The sequence below is a fragment of the Tinamus guttatus genome, unplaced genomic scaffold (genome assembly GCF_059628265.1).
Source record: "Tinamus guttatus ecotype Peru unplaced genomic scaffold, ASM5962826v1 Tinamus_guttatus_pri_ptg000383l, whole genome shotgun sequence".
NCBI lineage: Eukaryota > Metazoa > Chordata > Aves > Tinamiformes > Tinamidae > Tinamus > Tinamus guttatus.
Window position 1 is genome coordinate 3,794,236 of NW_028288917.1, and position 15,704 is coordinate 3,809,939.

Below are 15,704 nucleotides of genomic sequence, written 5' to 3' on the forward strand. Positions count from 1 at the left end.
TGTTTTTCCTTTTCTTTTCTTGCTCAGAACAAATGAGAGTGATTATGGGGCAGATGCTGGACACTTCACAAAATAAGTATTATCTTTTTTGGGGAAAGAAAGCAATAACTGTGACACTGATTGATTTATAAAAAGACCAAAAATAAAAATTAAATTGTTTCATTCTGTTCATGATCAGTTTGATTTTGCATTTCCAGTTTCTTTCTGCATATACAAAACTACAATATACCAATCTGTAGTTCCACTGGCAAATGTACTTCCCCAATTGCACATATACTGAATGCTACTTTCTTGTGCTGTATAAAATGTATTTTTTTCTGGAATATATGCATAAATAATTGAGGATAAATAATCTTATATTAGCTGTAAAAATTATTTTGTGTGGTGAAAAATAGGACAAGAAGTCCTACTTTTTTTTTTTTTGGTCAGTTTGTCAGTCAGATTTTAAGTCCATGTATTTAGAAGATGCATCTCTGGTTTTATCTCTATCACTTTATGCCATGTGATGTATTCTGTGCCACATGAAAATTCCAGCTAAATACCACTGATAGAGCCTTGGGAAATCATGTTCAAATTCTTGAAACCATGCCTGTGGGTTGATAATACGTGTGAGCTAGTATGAAAGTATCGTAAGGAAGGATAATAAATGTTGGGATGATGGAAAATGACTGACTTTCATAATCTCACTGTCACACAGTCCTTGCTGTCCAGTTGAAGGGACATAGTACACTTGCCAAGTGAAAGGAAATCTTTATTGGAATGTATTGTAAATCTTTATGCATTTGGCGTGTTAGGATGGCAAAGTCTCAAATCAGTGCAGCCAAATTCAGTCTTTTTAAGTCCCAGTGAAGTAAGAGCATGAATTCTTAAGAACAGAGCTGCATAAATACCCTCTGTGGGCTGCATACAATTTGGCATATGAGAGCTGTGTAAAAGCCAGCCAAAATTCCTGTTTTTACACTCACAGAAATGTAGAAACCAGCGCTCGCCTCCACAGCAATGACTTCTCTTGAGACAAGAGAACACAAAGTTCTGTCTCCTGCATATGGTGCTGGTTAAAACCATCAGGGGTTGTAGCTATGATCATGACCAGCCATGGTACGTGCCACACTGCCTCCCCACTGGTCGCTGTCTTTAGTGGCTGAAACAAACTCTTTGGGGTCTATCGTAGAGTCAAGGTGCGTATCTACCTAATCATACAGTATTTAACACACAGACATTCTAAAACTGGGCACACTTGAATATTAGTTTAGTTATGCCACTGCTAATATTTTTGGAAAGCATACTTTATTAAATGTACTATAGCCACACGATTGTAATAAACCTCTTAATCTAACCATATGCCTTTACATGCAGAATCACTTGATGTAATGAAGTGTTAAATGGTAATGGTAAGTAAAAATAGTAAAATCAGTGAAAATAAAATCAGTAAAAAATAAGTCCATCTATGATGTAGCTAAAAATGTCAGAAAAAGAAATGGAAAAGACAAGGGACCTCACAGCTTTCTGAGTAATGTCTGGAATTCCATATGGGTTAGGCATATGGGAATTCCATATGCTTCTCTAATTTCAGTAGCATTTGTGTTCTGTTGTCAACAAATTAAAATTGAATTCTTGTTGTTAACAAAGACAAAAAATCTTTAATTAGAGAGGGGGAAGCGTCTTATAACAATAGCTGATTATGTGCATTTTTTTTTTCAATTCATCCCTTGATCCTTTTTAAGTTCATGGATCATAACTTTCTGTACAAGATGTAAATACACACATGCACACAGAGATAAAAGACTGAAGGAAACACCACCATTTGAGAAGTTTTCTATCATTTCAGTTTATCATCAAAATAAGGAAGATGTTACTAGACATTCTGCCTTCCATTATGTTCTAGACTGCAGTGCCTATGAGCCACATAATTGTCTATGCTTGTTTTACAAGATTTCCACCAGAGTGAGTTTCCAAAAGGGATATGTTTTCATATTATTGCTTAATGTAATCTTTACAGGACAGATACAACCATCTGGAAAGGACCACTTTTTTTTTTTTTTTCCTTTTTTTTTTTTTTTCATGTGATATGGGAACTCTTCAAAATAGCCACTGGAATTAGCTAATGACTGAAAGTCTTTTTTTCCTGTCATCTTTCATCTATAGGCAGTATGGAAGGAAATATATTTTGGGCTTTTGATGGGCTTTAATGTACCTTGGAGGTGTAATGTGACAAAAACCGTACTTATCAATTTGAGCACACTTACTTGGAGCAACACAGAAAACAACAAGCAGAACTAAAGACATGGAGAAGGCAAGGACACTCACGTCATAGCAAAAACAGAAAACCCTTGAGTCAATGGAAATGGTGAAGGATATTTTAGGGAGATGGTATACAGAGGAGGAAGACCTGCTAAGAATAAGGATATGTACCTAGGAGCAGGATGTACTGATCTTTCAGCCAACGGGACAGTAGGCTATGTGAGAGCAAGCAAGAACCTTCCAGTTGCTTTTGGCACTTCTGCAGATGGACAAGGACAGAGATGAGCAAAGAAGGTGCATATTGCATGGACAGGGCAGGCGGAGAAACTACATGCTGTAGAGCGCATCACTCATGACAGGAACCTCTTGCATTGAGGAATGCAGGTTCTCTATCTATGGAGAGCACCACCACGCTCTTACCAGTGGCATTTGTCAGTCCCATCCGTTAATTTATCTGATTGCCTGCCTCCTCTCTGAGGCTATGTGAATGATCGTGCTAGAATTTACTGCCTGTCCTTTAAATCTTAAATTAACTCACTTAACAAACTAACAACATTTATATCAGACCTTGGCTCCTCTGCTCAAGAATGTACCCCCTTGTCACGTAGTCCTAGATTATTGCTTTCTATTCAGATCAGTATTACTATGGCATGAAACTATGCATCTCCTGGCCTGGGAACTCTGTCTTTTATTCATGAAAAAGTATCAACTGTTACATACATGCTAATAAACATGTGGAAATACATCTTTGTATAAACTGACTTGAGCAGTCTAATTCATTGTTGCTTTACGTCATTAATCCTTAAAGCTGGGGGATTTTTGTCTGATAGTTTTTTGTTTGGGTTTGAGAGCCTTTAGAGTTTTTTGTGCAGCATATAGATTAGCATAGTAATCTCCACAGCATTTACAGACATAGAAAAAGATAAGTAAAAAAACAATGTCAGAGCAGAATGTTTCTGTGTTCCACCAAAAGACTGAGGACAAGATGTGAGAGTAGTTATTTTAAGAACATCTTGTTCTGTAACTTTGAATCTTTACCTAAAGTCCAAGGAAGCTAAAGGGACATGAATACATGATGTTCAAAGTTTGTTAGTGACACACCAGCCTTATTTTTCTGTATATTCCCTGTAAATCTTGGATTCACATAACACTAGAATTTGGTGAATAAAACTTTTGCTTTGTTATGATTATTATCACAGCTGATTAATCTTTCTCCTAGGATATTTGTGTGATTTTTTTGTTGACTTCTTCATTTCCTGCTGTGAAACAGATATTTTTTTTTGATGTGTATTTCAAAGCATTGCCTGGATCTTGCTGTTGTGTTAGTTCCACCAATAGACTACCAAGTATAATTAGTTCTCTAGCCAGCTGCTAGCAATAAAGTATCAATTCACCTAAGTCAGGAACTTCAGTGGGGCTAAGCTGTCAACTGCTTATCGTGTTATCTAACTCTGCTAACACTATGTTGACTAAATATTCATGTATATTTAGAATATCTCATGTAAATGTACTTTAGTAGAAAGCTGGGAAATCACTCAACAAGTTTCCTACAAAGACAACAGAAGCTTCTTTCATCCTAAATTCGGATTGTCTAAGCTCTGTGTAGAATTTACTGAAGCAGTTTTTACAGCAGGGCTGTGATTTTGCTCTTCAGCTGCTCCTCTTTGCAGCACTATTAGGTATTAAATACAATACTCTGCAAGCATCGTTGTAATTAACTGATGGTGATTATTGCATTTGGAACAGTTGCCAGGCAGCTCCCCTCTGTGTTAGCAGAAGGCCTGGCTGCTAACAAGTTCTGTTAATTGCTCGTGCGGAGGGCGGGTAGGAGTGATGGCTGTGCGTTTCTCTTCTTTAGGAGTTTGGGCAAGCATGCAAAATAGCTGAGCCCAGATTTTGAGAAATCCTGGCTACTGATTAATTGAGAAAGATGCGCTAATTAAAAGGTAAAGTTTATATTTAGGGAAGAATGCTAAATTGGAAATAGCAAAGATGTTGTCTCCCATCTCAAAATGAAAAAAACAAAAAAACCCAAAAAACAGGCTTTGATCCATCCAAACACATGGGCATTATTCTACAGCCCTTATACATCTGATCTGAGTCAGAGTTATACATAGCAACATATAAATTGCATGTGGATGAATTCATAGAATTATTTAATAGGTCCGCTCATAAACATGAGTAGCTCTCAACAGCTGAGTCAGTCTTATAAGGAACCTATGGGTTTGCCCTTTGCACCTCCATTTAAGTGAAAGGGCTAATTATAAATAGAGAAGAGGGAATATTACACCATTAACTGTCTGGTTAAGTTACGAACTAAGAGGGAAGTAAAATGTCATATACACAATAGCCACAGAGGTAGAAAACAGGAAGAAAACCAGCCCTTGATGTTTGTATTCATAGTGTAATGTCATGCAGGGGTACAGAAACTGGGAGACACTGAGGCTGCTCATGGGTCTATGCATGGGCCATGTTCACGTAGGTGTGACAGTGTTGCAGCCCATATGATGAGTTAATAGGTCTGTGACAACTTGGTGCTGCATGAGAGCATCTAGCGAAGCTTGCACCTCTGCAGGGTGCTACGCTGTGCCAGGCTAGCACGGGGCAGGTTAGCTTTCTTATTTCACTAGACCTGTTGGGATATATTAGTGACTACTGTTGTTGTCAACCTGTTCTATTTGTCTTTTGGTACCTGTCATTTTGCATAAAACTCTCATTCCTGAGCTAATGACTTATAGCCCTTGTATCTATCCCAAGAGAATGGAGAAAGTAACAAGAGAATATGCAGAAGATGAGTAAATTATATATATTACATTATAAAGACATCACTTTGAGGGTCATGACTTTTTTTTTTTTCTTACCAAGTGGAGTATCTACCTGCTTTATTTAATTTAGAATCTTTTTCTTGGAGATGTAAAACTAGTTGACATGAGAATGGCATGATTTGGGTGGCATCTGTGTCAATTTTTGAATGCTTGAAAATACCTAGCACACAGCTAGAATTTATTACAGTAATGTTTATTTCCTCTTGTCATTAATGTTTTATACTGAAAATAATGTTATTTGCAGCTACTTTTTCATGCATTAAGGTTCATTTTTATAGTCTATAAAACATATATATATATATTTAAATTAATTTGGTCTAATCTTATAGTGAGTAGGCAAAATTCCCAAATAAGCACATAAAATTACTTGCCAGACTAAGAGCTGCAATCTTTCATTGAATAGATTTCTTATACAGTATATCATATTCCTAGGAAGAAAAACATAAAATAAGAAATTGTACATTAAATTGCCACAATGAAACATATGAAATATATATATTTTTTGCAGATACAGTATATCTGGTAGTACATTAAAAAGTCACAATTTAAAAGTTCATGAAAAAGTCATGAAAATGTCTGTAATTCTTCACCATTTTTATTGCTATTCCCAATCTCAAAGTGGTATTTTTCAAATCATGAGATAGTAATTGTAAGTCCATACTATAACAGAAAGCATTGCTTTCAAAATAAGCAGTAAACACTTAGAAACCTAATTTCAAAAACTAAAAAACCTAATTTTTTTATTGCACTAAATTTATTGCATGTACTTTTACTACAATAAGAAGTGATAAGTGAAACCAAAAAGGTCTTTGCAATTTGAAAGTTGACAATTAAAAAGTTCACAAAGTATTGACTGATTTTTACAAATTTTAACCAAATCTCATTTTATTAAAACTGATTGGGATTTAACAACCCATCCTTTTTTTTTCTTTTTTTCTATTTCCCAAAGTGCAAGTCTCTACCTATACGATATGAAATAGAACATCGATTAAAATCTGTCAGTAACACTGCCTTTGACATTAAGTAAGAGGAGCTTACATTGTATCTTTATCAGTTTATAAGATTTCTGTTCAAATCCCTTTGAGTTTTGCATTTTATATGTCATGAAGCAGCCTACTTCTTATGGGACTTTGAAATGCAAGTGGTCGGTGTCATTCTAATGCTTTTACTCATAGGCAGGCCCTGCAGTGGATATGGTGACCGATGAGGATGGCTGTCCTCCCCTTTTCCCCCGTTAGGTGACCTTGCTTGGTATGCACTGCTCAAAGGCAAACCTTTGCTGGGGTGGAGCTGCCAGCCTGCATCCCACCTGGGAATGTACTAGCCGGAGCACTTCCCTTACATTTCAGGAGGAAACTAGGTTTCACTGGGGGGATTTTATTTGCTGGATTTGGCACAAGCTGTTTTTATAAGCTTTGTATGGGGGAACTGCTTCTTTCCATCTCTTGGGGAGCATGCCGCTTGCTGGTAGCCCACTGCAATTCTTCCCAAACACTTGGTTGCAAGTGGCCTAGAAATAAAGAATTCCGTATCTGCTGGTAATGGCACATAAAAGTAGACTATATATACAGAAGCAGGCACCAAGCCAGGGCATGGCTGGCCACATCTCTACTTGTGCAAAAGATTGTCAGTGTGTATTTCAAATAAGCAGATTTGGATAGTGCCTCTGTCTTATTTTAACTCCATGCTTGGGAATTTGCTTAACTGTGGCTCCCTGGGAAACGTGCCATCAGTGAAATCACTCACATACTTCAGGGAGACCCCTGAAAGTTTCTGAGCACCTTCTAGCCAAATGCCATGCTTTGAAGAAAATTAACAGGAGGAGAACCAGAATTATTGGAGTTCTAGAAAAAATAACTCAGGAGGAAAGCTTGAAAGTGTCAGATTTGTCTCATCTAATCAATAGCTCTGACAAGAGCTTTGAACAAAATCTTCAGATCTTCAACTAGCTTCTGCAAGAGCTGGTGAATGCCATCTCTTTATTTTTATTTTATTTTATTTTATTTTATTTTATTTTATTTTATTTTATTTTATTTTATTTTATTTTATTTTATTTTATTTTATTTTATTTTATTTTATTTTATTTTATTTTATTCTTATGATGAACTAGTCCAGAAACAGTAACCTTAAGTTACAGGGTACCTAATAAAAAGTTGGAAGAACAAAGCACTGAATTGCCCCTAAATACTCCAAAAGCTGCGGGATTTTCATCCATGGAGATTTCTAAGGAGGTGTTAACAGCATATATATGTTGGTAAATGCTATTTTATTGCTTATAGGAATTGCTGTTTGAAACAAACTGAGCCATGTCATCACTAGCAGTGCCATTTTACCAGAGGAGGCACAAGCACTTTGATCAGTCCTATCGCAACATTCAGACAAGATACGTACTTGAAGAATATGCAGCAAGAAAGTAAGTACTACTTATCTTACAAATGTAGCACAGAGAGGTTTCTATTTGGGCTAATCAGCTTTCAGAAGTATTCGATATTTATAGGTGCCCCCCTGCCCAAAACGTCTTTTAGCAGCACAGTAAGACTTTCTAGCTTTGCAACAACTCACCTACCCAGATCTTTTAGCTGAAGATCCTTTCTGTTTACTACCTCCGGGTTGGAAATTCCTTCTTTTAGATGAGGGTTAAAACTCATTCTGATTTAACAAAAATAATGGGAATTTTATCTTAAATCACAGAAGCAATGTTCTCCCTGTATGTTATGAGACCGTTCCTTGTCCTGAACTTGGCTACTCCAAATTATGGTTTCTGTTATTCAATTTCTTTTTTTTTTCTTCTTTTTTTTTTCCTTAGAAAAGTTTTAATTTCCCTAATTTAAAAACTCAGAATTGTATCCACAAGATCCAGGTTCTTTGTATCGCAGACTGAAACTTTGAGTTGTTTAAGAGTCACTGTCATCTCCCTTGGTTATTCAAGGAGAATAATTACCTAATTGCACCTTACTGGTGTGAGCTGGAATTAACCGGTACTTTGGTCCCAGACCTTTGCTTTATTGATCTTCAGACACTCATGTGCTTTTCTGTATGAAAAAGGAGAATTTATGAGGATGGTTATGTGAAGCTTACAAAAGGTAGGTATATTTAGATGTTGTTAGGAGGATTCTGTATCTTTTGTATTATAGATGGGCTGGTACCTTCATGCTTCACTGAAATGGTAACTTATCACTAAAGAATTGGATACTGGTTGAATATGACTTTAATAATAGAACTGAATGACAAAAAATGACTACTGACCCCTAGTTACTGATGAGGGGCATTTAGCCTCTGAGGGAGAAGTGAGAAGTGGAACACGCTGGTAGCAGGGCATTTAGTGAGGAATAGAGGATGTTTCTCGATGAACAGTGCTCAATCCTGGCATTTGGCTCACTTAAAGTAATTTCTTTGACTTTTGTGAGTTCTTTTTTTACCACAATTGCTAGGATATAACAATACTTTTTTTTATATGTATGTTTGAAGGGCTGCTTCCAGACAGGCTGCCTATTACGAATCATCTGGCAGCTTGGGAAAAACAACATGTAGACTGTGTGCCAGGAGGGCACGTACCTTGGCTCATGAAGCAATGCAAGAATCCAGGAAAAGGTAAAGCTCTGTTGGTCCCCTCTGATCCATGTGGTGGCTCTGATCCCATTTAGTATCAGTGTTTTGCCAGGACTCTTTCCAAAGTCGACAAGACTGGAGGCTTCCCCAGCACTGTTATTCACTAATCTATTTTGGCTGGAATACTAAATGATTGAGTGTCACTTTCAATCTCATGTTTCATCCCAGAGTTGCTTCCCCACTGCCCAGTTTGACCCTTGAAAACAGCTTTAAATCCAAAAGAAATTGGAAATTACATAGAATCCAAAACTAATTTTCAGACAAATTTGCCCCATTACTTCTGTATTTTGGGATGAGATCAGTTTAAACATTTTGACTTGTTTCTCTTATATCAAGAGGGCTTACTGTCACTTCTCAATTACAGCCCTGATACGAAGTCCTATATTAAATGTGTTGACAACAATGTTCCTGTTAGTGAATCTGCATGTTTCTTCTCTACCATGCTCTTCAGTGACTGCACTGAAGACATAGTCAAGATACTCTACAAGGAAGAATTTTGTTCTCCTTTCTAGAGAACATATAGATAGCATCATACACATTCATAAGTTTCTGCTGTTTTGTTTTGAAACTAGAAACTGGATGTTCCAGGAAAATCAAACTCATTTGCCTAATCTGTTGCTTTTGAAACTGTTTTAACCGCCATCATTTTTTTAAAAAAAGAATCCTACCCCCCAACAAATAATAGCCTCAATTACAGTTCAGTAAAGGTCATGTAAGTCTTCATGCTTTCCTCAGAGCATGTTGGGTTATACCTTAAGAATCTTGTCATGTTCTATAATAACAATTATGAGAAATTTCATATATTCAGCTCCTTTCTTCACCCTGTTGGCAAAACAATGAGTAGTATAGGCTGCTTGCTGAATCAGCACAAATGAAAGACTCTTGGCCAGCTCCTCCTGAATGAGATTTTCTTAAGAATTCTGAAAAATCTGTGCAATCAGTGTTTCCTCACTGTTCCCCAGAGTTGCTCACTAGCACTTTTGAAAGCCTATAGGTTCTCAAAAGCTTTTTTTTTTTTTCCCTCCTGGCAGTTTTGACAATACTTTTCACCCACTCTTATGCAAGAACAGCTTTTCTGCATGCAGCAGTTCCCCAAGTATTGGTGAGCTCCATGGTCTATACCTTTCAGGAGAGGACAGGTGATAGAGCCCACGGAGCTAAATACGGTGCTTCGCAGTGCTAGATCCAAAGGTATGATGTGAGCAAAGGGGAGCGAGGTGCGGAACATTTCTAGGTGTGAGGTATGTACAGAACATGCCTTCACTCTCCTGCTCCATGCTTTCTCTGGGAAGGGAAATCAGGATTCAGAGGGATGCTAGCCAGATTCTTGATCCTGATGACTAGGACTAGGACTGCAGGGTACTGTGTCATAGGAACCATACCAATTTTCAAGTCTAAAAACATGGACCTACACATATTGGGGAAAAAGCAAAAGGAAAGTAAATTTCATTTCAGGTGCTTATTAGGATAGGCAGAGACACTAAAATAATTTCTAAAATATATTTTACATGCTATTGATAGTATTTCAGAGCCTTTATTTGCCTACTGTGTATGAGTGATGAGATTCATTTTTGACTTCTCTTGCCTGGTTTCTTTCTTGTCCTACAGAACTCATGAGCAAAAGTCACATGTAAGTGATGAGAAAAGGATCCGGTTTGCCAGTGAGTTGTCTGCTTTAGAGAAAGAGGTTCATACAGCCAGGCACCGTGCTAGAGAACAGCTGGACAGACTTGCTATACAAAGGATGGTATGGTGCTGACCAACTTTTTTTCTTATGCAAGCAGAATTATTAGATAAAAAATATCAGATTAGATTTAGGTGTGTGTTTCAAGCACAACAAGTAATTTCACATTTTTTAATCCTGTGGATTTAAGAGTAAATTTTAGAGTCTGATGCTAGACATTTCTTTTCTTTGCCTGTCTTCATTTCTGTTCTATTTTCCGCAGGTAGAAGAAAATATGGCCCTGGAAAGACATGCTATCGAGGAAAGCATAAGTCGAGCTCCTGAAATTCTGGTGCGCCTGAGGTCTCACACGGTCTGGGAAAAGATGTCTGTGAGTCTATGCCTCACTGTACAAGGATTTCCCACCCCTGTTGTACAATGGTAAGGGATTGGCCTTATCCAGGCCTTGAAAAATGTTGCTAAGCTTTTTTCATTTGAAAGTTATGGCATAACTGATGAGTGTCACATATACAATGGCTATGCTAAAACCCATTTATAATCCCCACAGATGTTCAGGATCACAGCAGTTGATACTGCAGTGGAAGTGTTGGGAGGACACTGCTGAATGGCCCTGTGTAGTGGGAGAGGCAAACTTGAATATTTCTGGAAGCACACTGGGAGCAACTCCAGTGTTTTTTATCCATCGTTTCCATGATGAAATAGCAAATGACAAATTGTGCCATGCTTACGGGCTTGTCGCTCAGTCTGGGCAAACTTGCACAGCACCATTGCTGTCATGGGCAGGACCCACATTCATGTTGTATTGGGTCCTGTTAGGGTATCCCTTCTTTGAGTGTAAAGTCCCTGAGGCTGCCCTCCTTTCCTCTGGAGAACTGTGAACGTCTAACCTGAGACACAATTTCATTGCTGCTTTCCTTTTTTGAGCTGAAGTACGGTACTGTAATCTAAGATGGATTATGCTTCCCAGCTTGTTTCAGGGCTGTTGAACTGGAAAGTTCAGGTCACTCTCCCTGCTTCACTGTGCGCTCCCTGGTTTGGGAGCAGGTCCCTGGTTTGTTCCTTTGACTTCGTGGTTCCATGCATACTGGAAAATACTCTGTTCCATTAGAGAGTATTTTCAGAGGGAGTGTCATTTTCAGATGACAATAAGCGATATCTGGATGTAAAAAATTGATTTACTTAATTATCACAGTGAATAATAGCTGCTATTAAAGAGGTTTTTTTTTTTTTTTGTGTGGTTGTTGTCAGGTATAAAAATGAAGAACTGATTTCCCCTGCAAGTGATCCAGGAAAGTACAGAATTGAGAGCAAATTTGGAGTACATGTATTGCATATACACAGGTAGAGCATTCTGCTGTATATAAAATGTTTTTATACTCTATACAAAATATTTGCTATCATATAATTGAAAAGTCATACAACGGCTGAGAGTTGTTAAATTCAATCCATTTAGCTTCTGGTCTATTGGTACTCATATTCAGGACAGAGAAAGTTCACTGAATATTTGATATTAGATCAATAAAATAAAAAAATATATATTTCTATGTTTAGCCCCAATTTTAGCCATCTGTAAGTAGATAGCAAAATAGAGGTAAGTAACTAAAAGAAGCAGTTCCTTTTTTATTAAAAGTTTCTCTCTTTGACAGTCAAAGTGGAGAATTATCTGTATAACTTATGTTCTTCCCAGGTTATTTAAGGTAAGAATTTTTTTAGCCGATCATGGCAAGAATATGAAATCGTCAGTTTTTTTATTATATGGTAGGTATGTTGTGTTTACTTTTTGATCTCCATTTTCTGTTTCCCAAAATTGAAAATGATTACTTTAGAAAGTTTTAATTTTTGTGTTTTACAACACAAATGTGTTTTATAAAACCGTGTTAATCTTGTGGTGCAGAAGAAGACTGGGCACACCAGCTTCCCTAAAATTATCCTAATCTGTCCTAGACAATGGAAAAAATGCATGTTAAATGTGACACAGTACGAGATTTTTTAAATCAAAAGACTTAAAGAAAAATGGTGAAATAACTTTACTTCATATTTAGTGTAGAGACACAGACAGAAAAATATTATTATTAACATAACTTCTCCAGAGCATGAGCAATGGTTGTGCTCAAGCAGCTGGCATATTTGTATCTAAGATCTGGCTAACCAAATATGTCATCTTCTACCCACCTCTACCTGCCAACAGTGGAAAGAGCCCTGCACATTAGAGCAGTGCATCATTCCTTCTGCTTCTGGAAAAGACTCTTTGGATCTGTCATCCTGAAAGGAAGTCCATCATAACTCTCCACCTTTTCATGGTTTGCCTGGGGATGAAACGTGCATATACCAACTTAGAAGCTGGTTGCAACAACCAGTCTGTTGCTGCTTGAGTGATCTTCATCTCATGCTCATACTAAGATTAATCATTGCTAAGAGATATCTTAGCACCGCCCCTTAGAAAGATAAAAACCATAAGCAGACTGTCCTCCCTGCAATCCTCTCCTTTGCAGCAGGGTGAGCGAAAGCTCACATCTCTGTCTGGATGGGAGAGGCAGCTGGGAGATGAGATGTAGGTGACGTCCTGACAGTGAGTGGCTGTGCTTGCACTCCTCTCCCTCGGTTCATGTTCACGCTTGGTGAGGGCACCTAGTGCATTCTACACATACTTCCTTTGTGACATGAGTAAATAGCATTTTGCAGAAAGAAGAAGCAGTGTGGATGCTTCTGGCTGGCTTTTCGAACATCTATGGCTACTGCTGAAGGGTGCTAATGGCTCATATCCTCTGATGACTTTTTGCTCTTTCCTGTGATAGTCATCACAGACACGTAGACACTGTCCACAACGAGTTTCACAAGTGTTCAGACCCTACAGTGCTTATGCAGACACAACACAGGATCATTTATTGACACCCACTCATATTCTCACACCCACCCATACTCACCCACTGGCATTTACCTGTACAAGGCCCAGATCTGTACATAGTCTCATGTTCTGAGTCATGTTCAACCCAACTGCCATCTTCCGAGATGCTTGCTTTGCTCCTCTTTCCTTCTGTCCGTCATTGTCTGCCTTTTTTTTTTTTTTTTTCCCAACTAAAGACACCCAGCTGCTCTCTGACAGGTTTTCTTTCTTTTCTTAAAAAAATATCAGGGGGATCATAGGCCCAGAATCATGATTTATTTACTATTGTTTTACTACCACTCTATTTTATTCTAAAACTTGAGCATGGACTGCATCTTGAAAGACAGAAAATCAACATTCAGGAAATGCAAGAACATTTTGACAGTGCTTTTTATTATTGTTGTTGGATGTTCCTTGTATTTCAAAACAAAGAATGCATTTTTTTTTAGTGTGTGTATATATATATACACTAAAAGTATATATATATATATATATATATAAAAATATGGTATATATATTCTTAATGGTTTGTATATAAACATATATCACATAACTTCTCAAATATCTGTTTTCCATACATATCTCTATATGTCTATATATATCGATATCTGTAAAGTTATTTTTTTTCTGGAACTCAAACAGTTAGGATTTTCTGCCTATCCACTTCTGTGCTCTTCTCAGCTGTTCATACCAAAGTGCTGAGCTGAATGTCATCTGATCCGCAGCCACTCAAAATGGCCTTGGAATGTCTTGGCTACCTTCTTGGTGCTTCGGTGGCGCTAAGGGAGTGAACTTTTCCTTCTGATGCAAGTGTGATATTTATTCCTATGAGGATTCTTTGATCCCAGTGGAAAAATTCTTGAGGCATCAAATCTAGAACGTCACCTTGTCATCTTAAAGTGGTAGCTGGACACAACTTCATCCCCCCATTTGCTGTCTTGCAGGGTTCATAAGCCTACAGAACAACAAGATCATTTTCATTTCCATGTTTCATGTTTTTATGATTTTGAGTCTAGTGCTCAATTTACTACATTGTCTGCATTCTTTCAACACTATCATTATCATTTACTGAAGCTTTTTTGCTTCTTCAAGTATTATTTGAGATTTCCTCAGATGGAAGCTTGGACTCAAGGTCTCCTTTGGATAGTAAAGAAAAAGTATATGAAGTTTCCTTTGTACTTTTTGCACCTCTGACAGGGAGAGCGGCAGACACATTTCTAGCCTGCACTGTGACAATGTCAATGACAATGTGTGGTTTTTTTTTTCTCATTTCTGATGGATGATTGAGAGGAGACTGAAAGGAGTCCTTTAAGAAAAGCTACTGATAGTTGAAATGACTGATACATGTCTGAGAAAATGAGGATTTGTTTAACTTGTGTCTCTTTACCCCACCTAATTTAATTATGGATGGTCACCTAGTATAAGAAAAGTTTTCTATAGCAGAGATAAAGATGTCCTGATCAAGGCATCAGCAAGATGAAGATGCCCTGATGACTTGTAGCTCGACTAAGGGATATATTGTGAATTAATGTCTATCCTACTACTTAAAAAGTACTTAAAAGTAGCACGCAGTTGATGCTAATTGTTTAGCAACATTTTTTTGTGATCATTATGCCTAATCTATTCTACTTGCTGATAGTAAAGCCAAATGACTGTTTAAATGACTCTCTTGTCTCAATGAAACAGTAAAGAGTTATGTTGTGTTTTCTGACACGGTGCTGGGGCACAGAAGAGACAGCTCTGTCTTCTGGGTGTCTCTTCGCCCTCAGTGAGCTGATGGGAGCTGAAGAGGGTGAAATGGTGGAATAAGCAGAGAAGGAAGTTTGATTTTCCAAAGCTCTGTCCATGTGGCTGCACAGTGCCAAAAATGCACAGCTTAAAGTCTGGCAAAGTTTTATCTCTTATTAGGGCCTTCCTCCTTTCCTATTTCATTAAGTCGCCAGTTAAGAGGTGCCTCTAATCGCAGCAGGGAAAGGTTTGTGTTTGCATCAGCAAAAATGCATGGCAAAGCCAGCAGAGTGCAGTGTAGTACTTGCTGCTGGTAGACACTGTTTGGCTCCAAAGAAATGTCAGCCTTCTTCTAAGGAAAAGGCTTAAAATCTGGATGAAACATCTTTCCTAACTGTTCTCAATTAACAGATGACCTGTGCAGTCGGTACATGATTATTTTAGTTTGATTAGGCATAAAAGGCTTGAAATGATTCAACCTGGAGATGCAGAGGGGGAGTCCTGCTGAATCTCTTGCATCAGGAGGAGGCAGGACAGAGTGGTGAGACCAGAGGCAGCTCTGGTTTAGCAGGCAGAGCCTTCAGGCTGCGTGGGGCAGATGGGGTGATGATAAACTACAGGTCCCAGGACTTCTTGGGGGTGCAGTGTGTGTACAGATATCACAGCTATTTATTTCCCTTCTTCCATCCTTACTGCATTGAAATGATTAGGTCGGTGACCTGAGCTATCAGTC

The 15,704-nt window shown here is 37.9% G+C and overlaps 1 protein-coding gene across 1 annotated transcript in view; it reads left to right on the forward strand.

The window, feature by feature from the left end:
* The first annotated feature begins 7,372 nt into the window (after positions 1-7,372).
* MYOM2 (myomesin 2) overlaps positions 7,373-15,704 on the forward strand; it is a 67,114-nt gene continuing 58,782 nt past the window's right edge. Inside the window, exons 1-5 of the mRNA XM_010225447.2 lie at positions 7,373-7,479; positions 8,535-8,657; positions 10,284-10,422; positions 10,622-10,779; positions 11,608-11,700. Coding sequence (XP_010223749.2) covers positions 7,373-7,479; positions 8,535-8,657; positions 10,284-10,422; positions 10,622-10,779; positions 11,608-11,700 — 620 coding nt within the window. The remainder of the gene's footprint in view (positions 7,480-8,534; positions 8,658-10,283; positions 10,423-10,621; positions 10,780-11,607; positions 11,701-15,704) is intronic.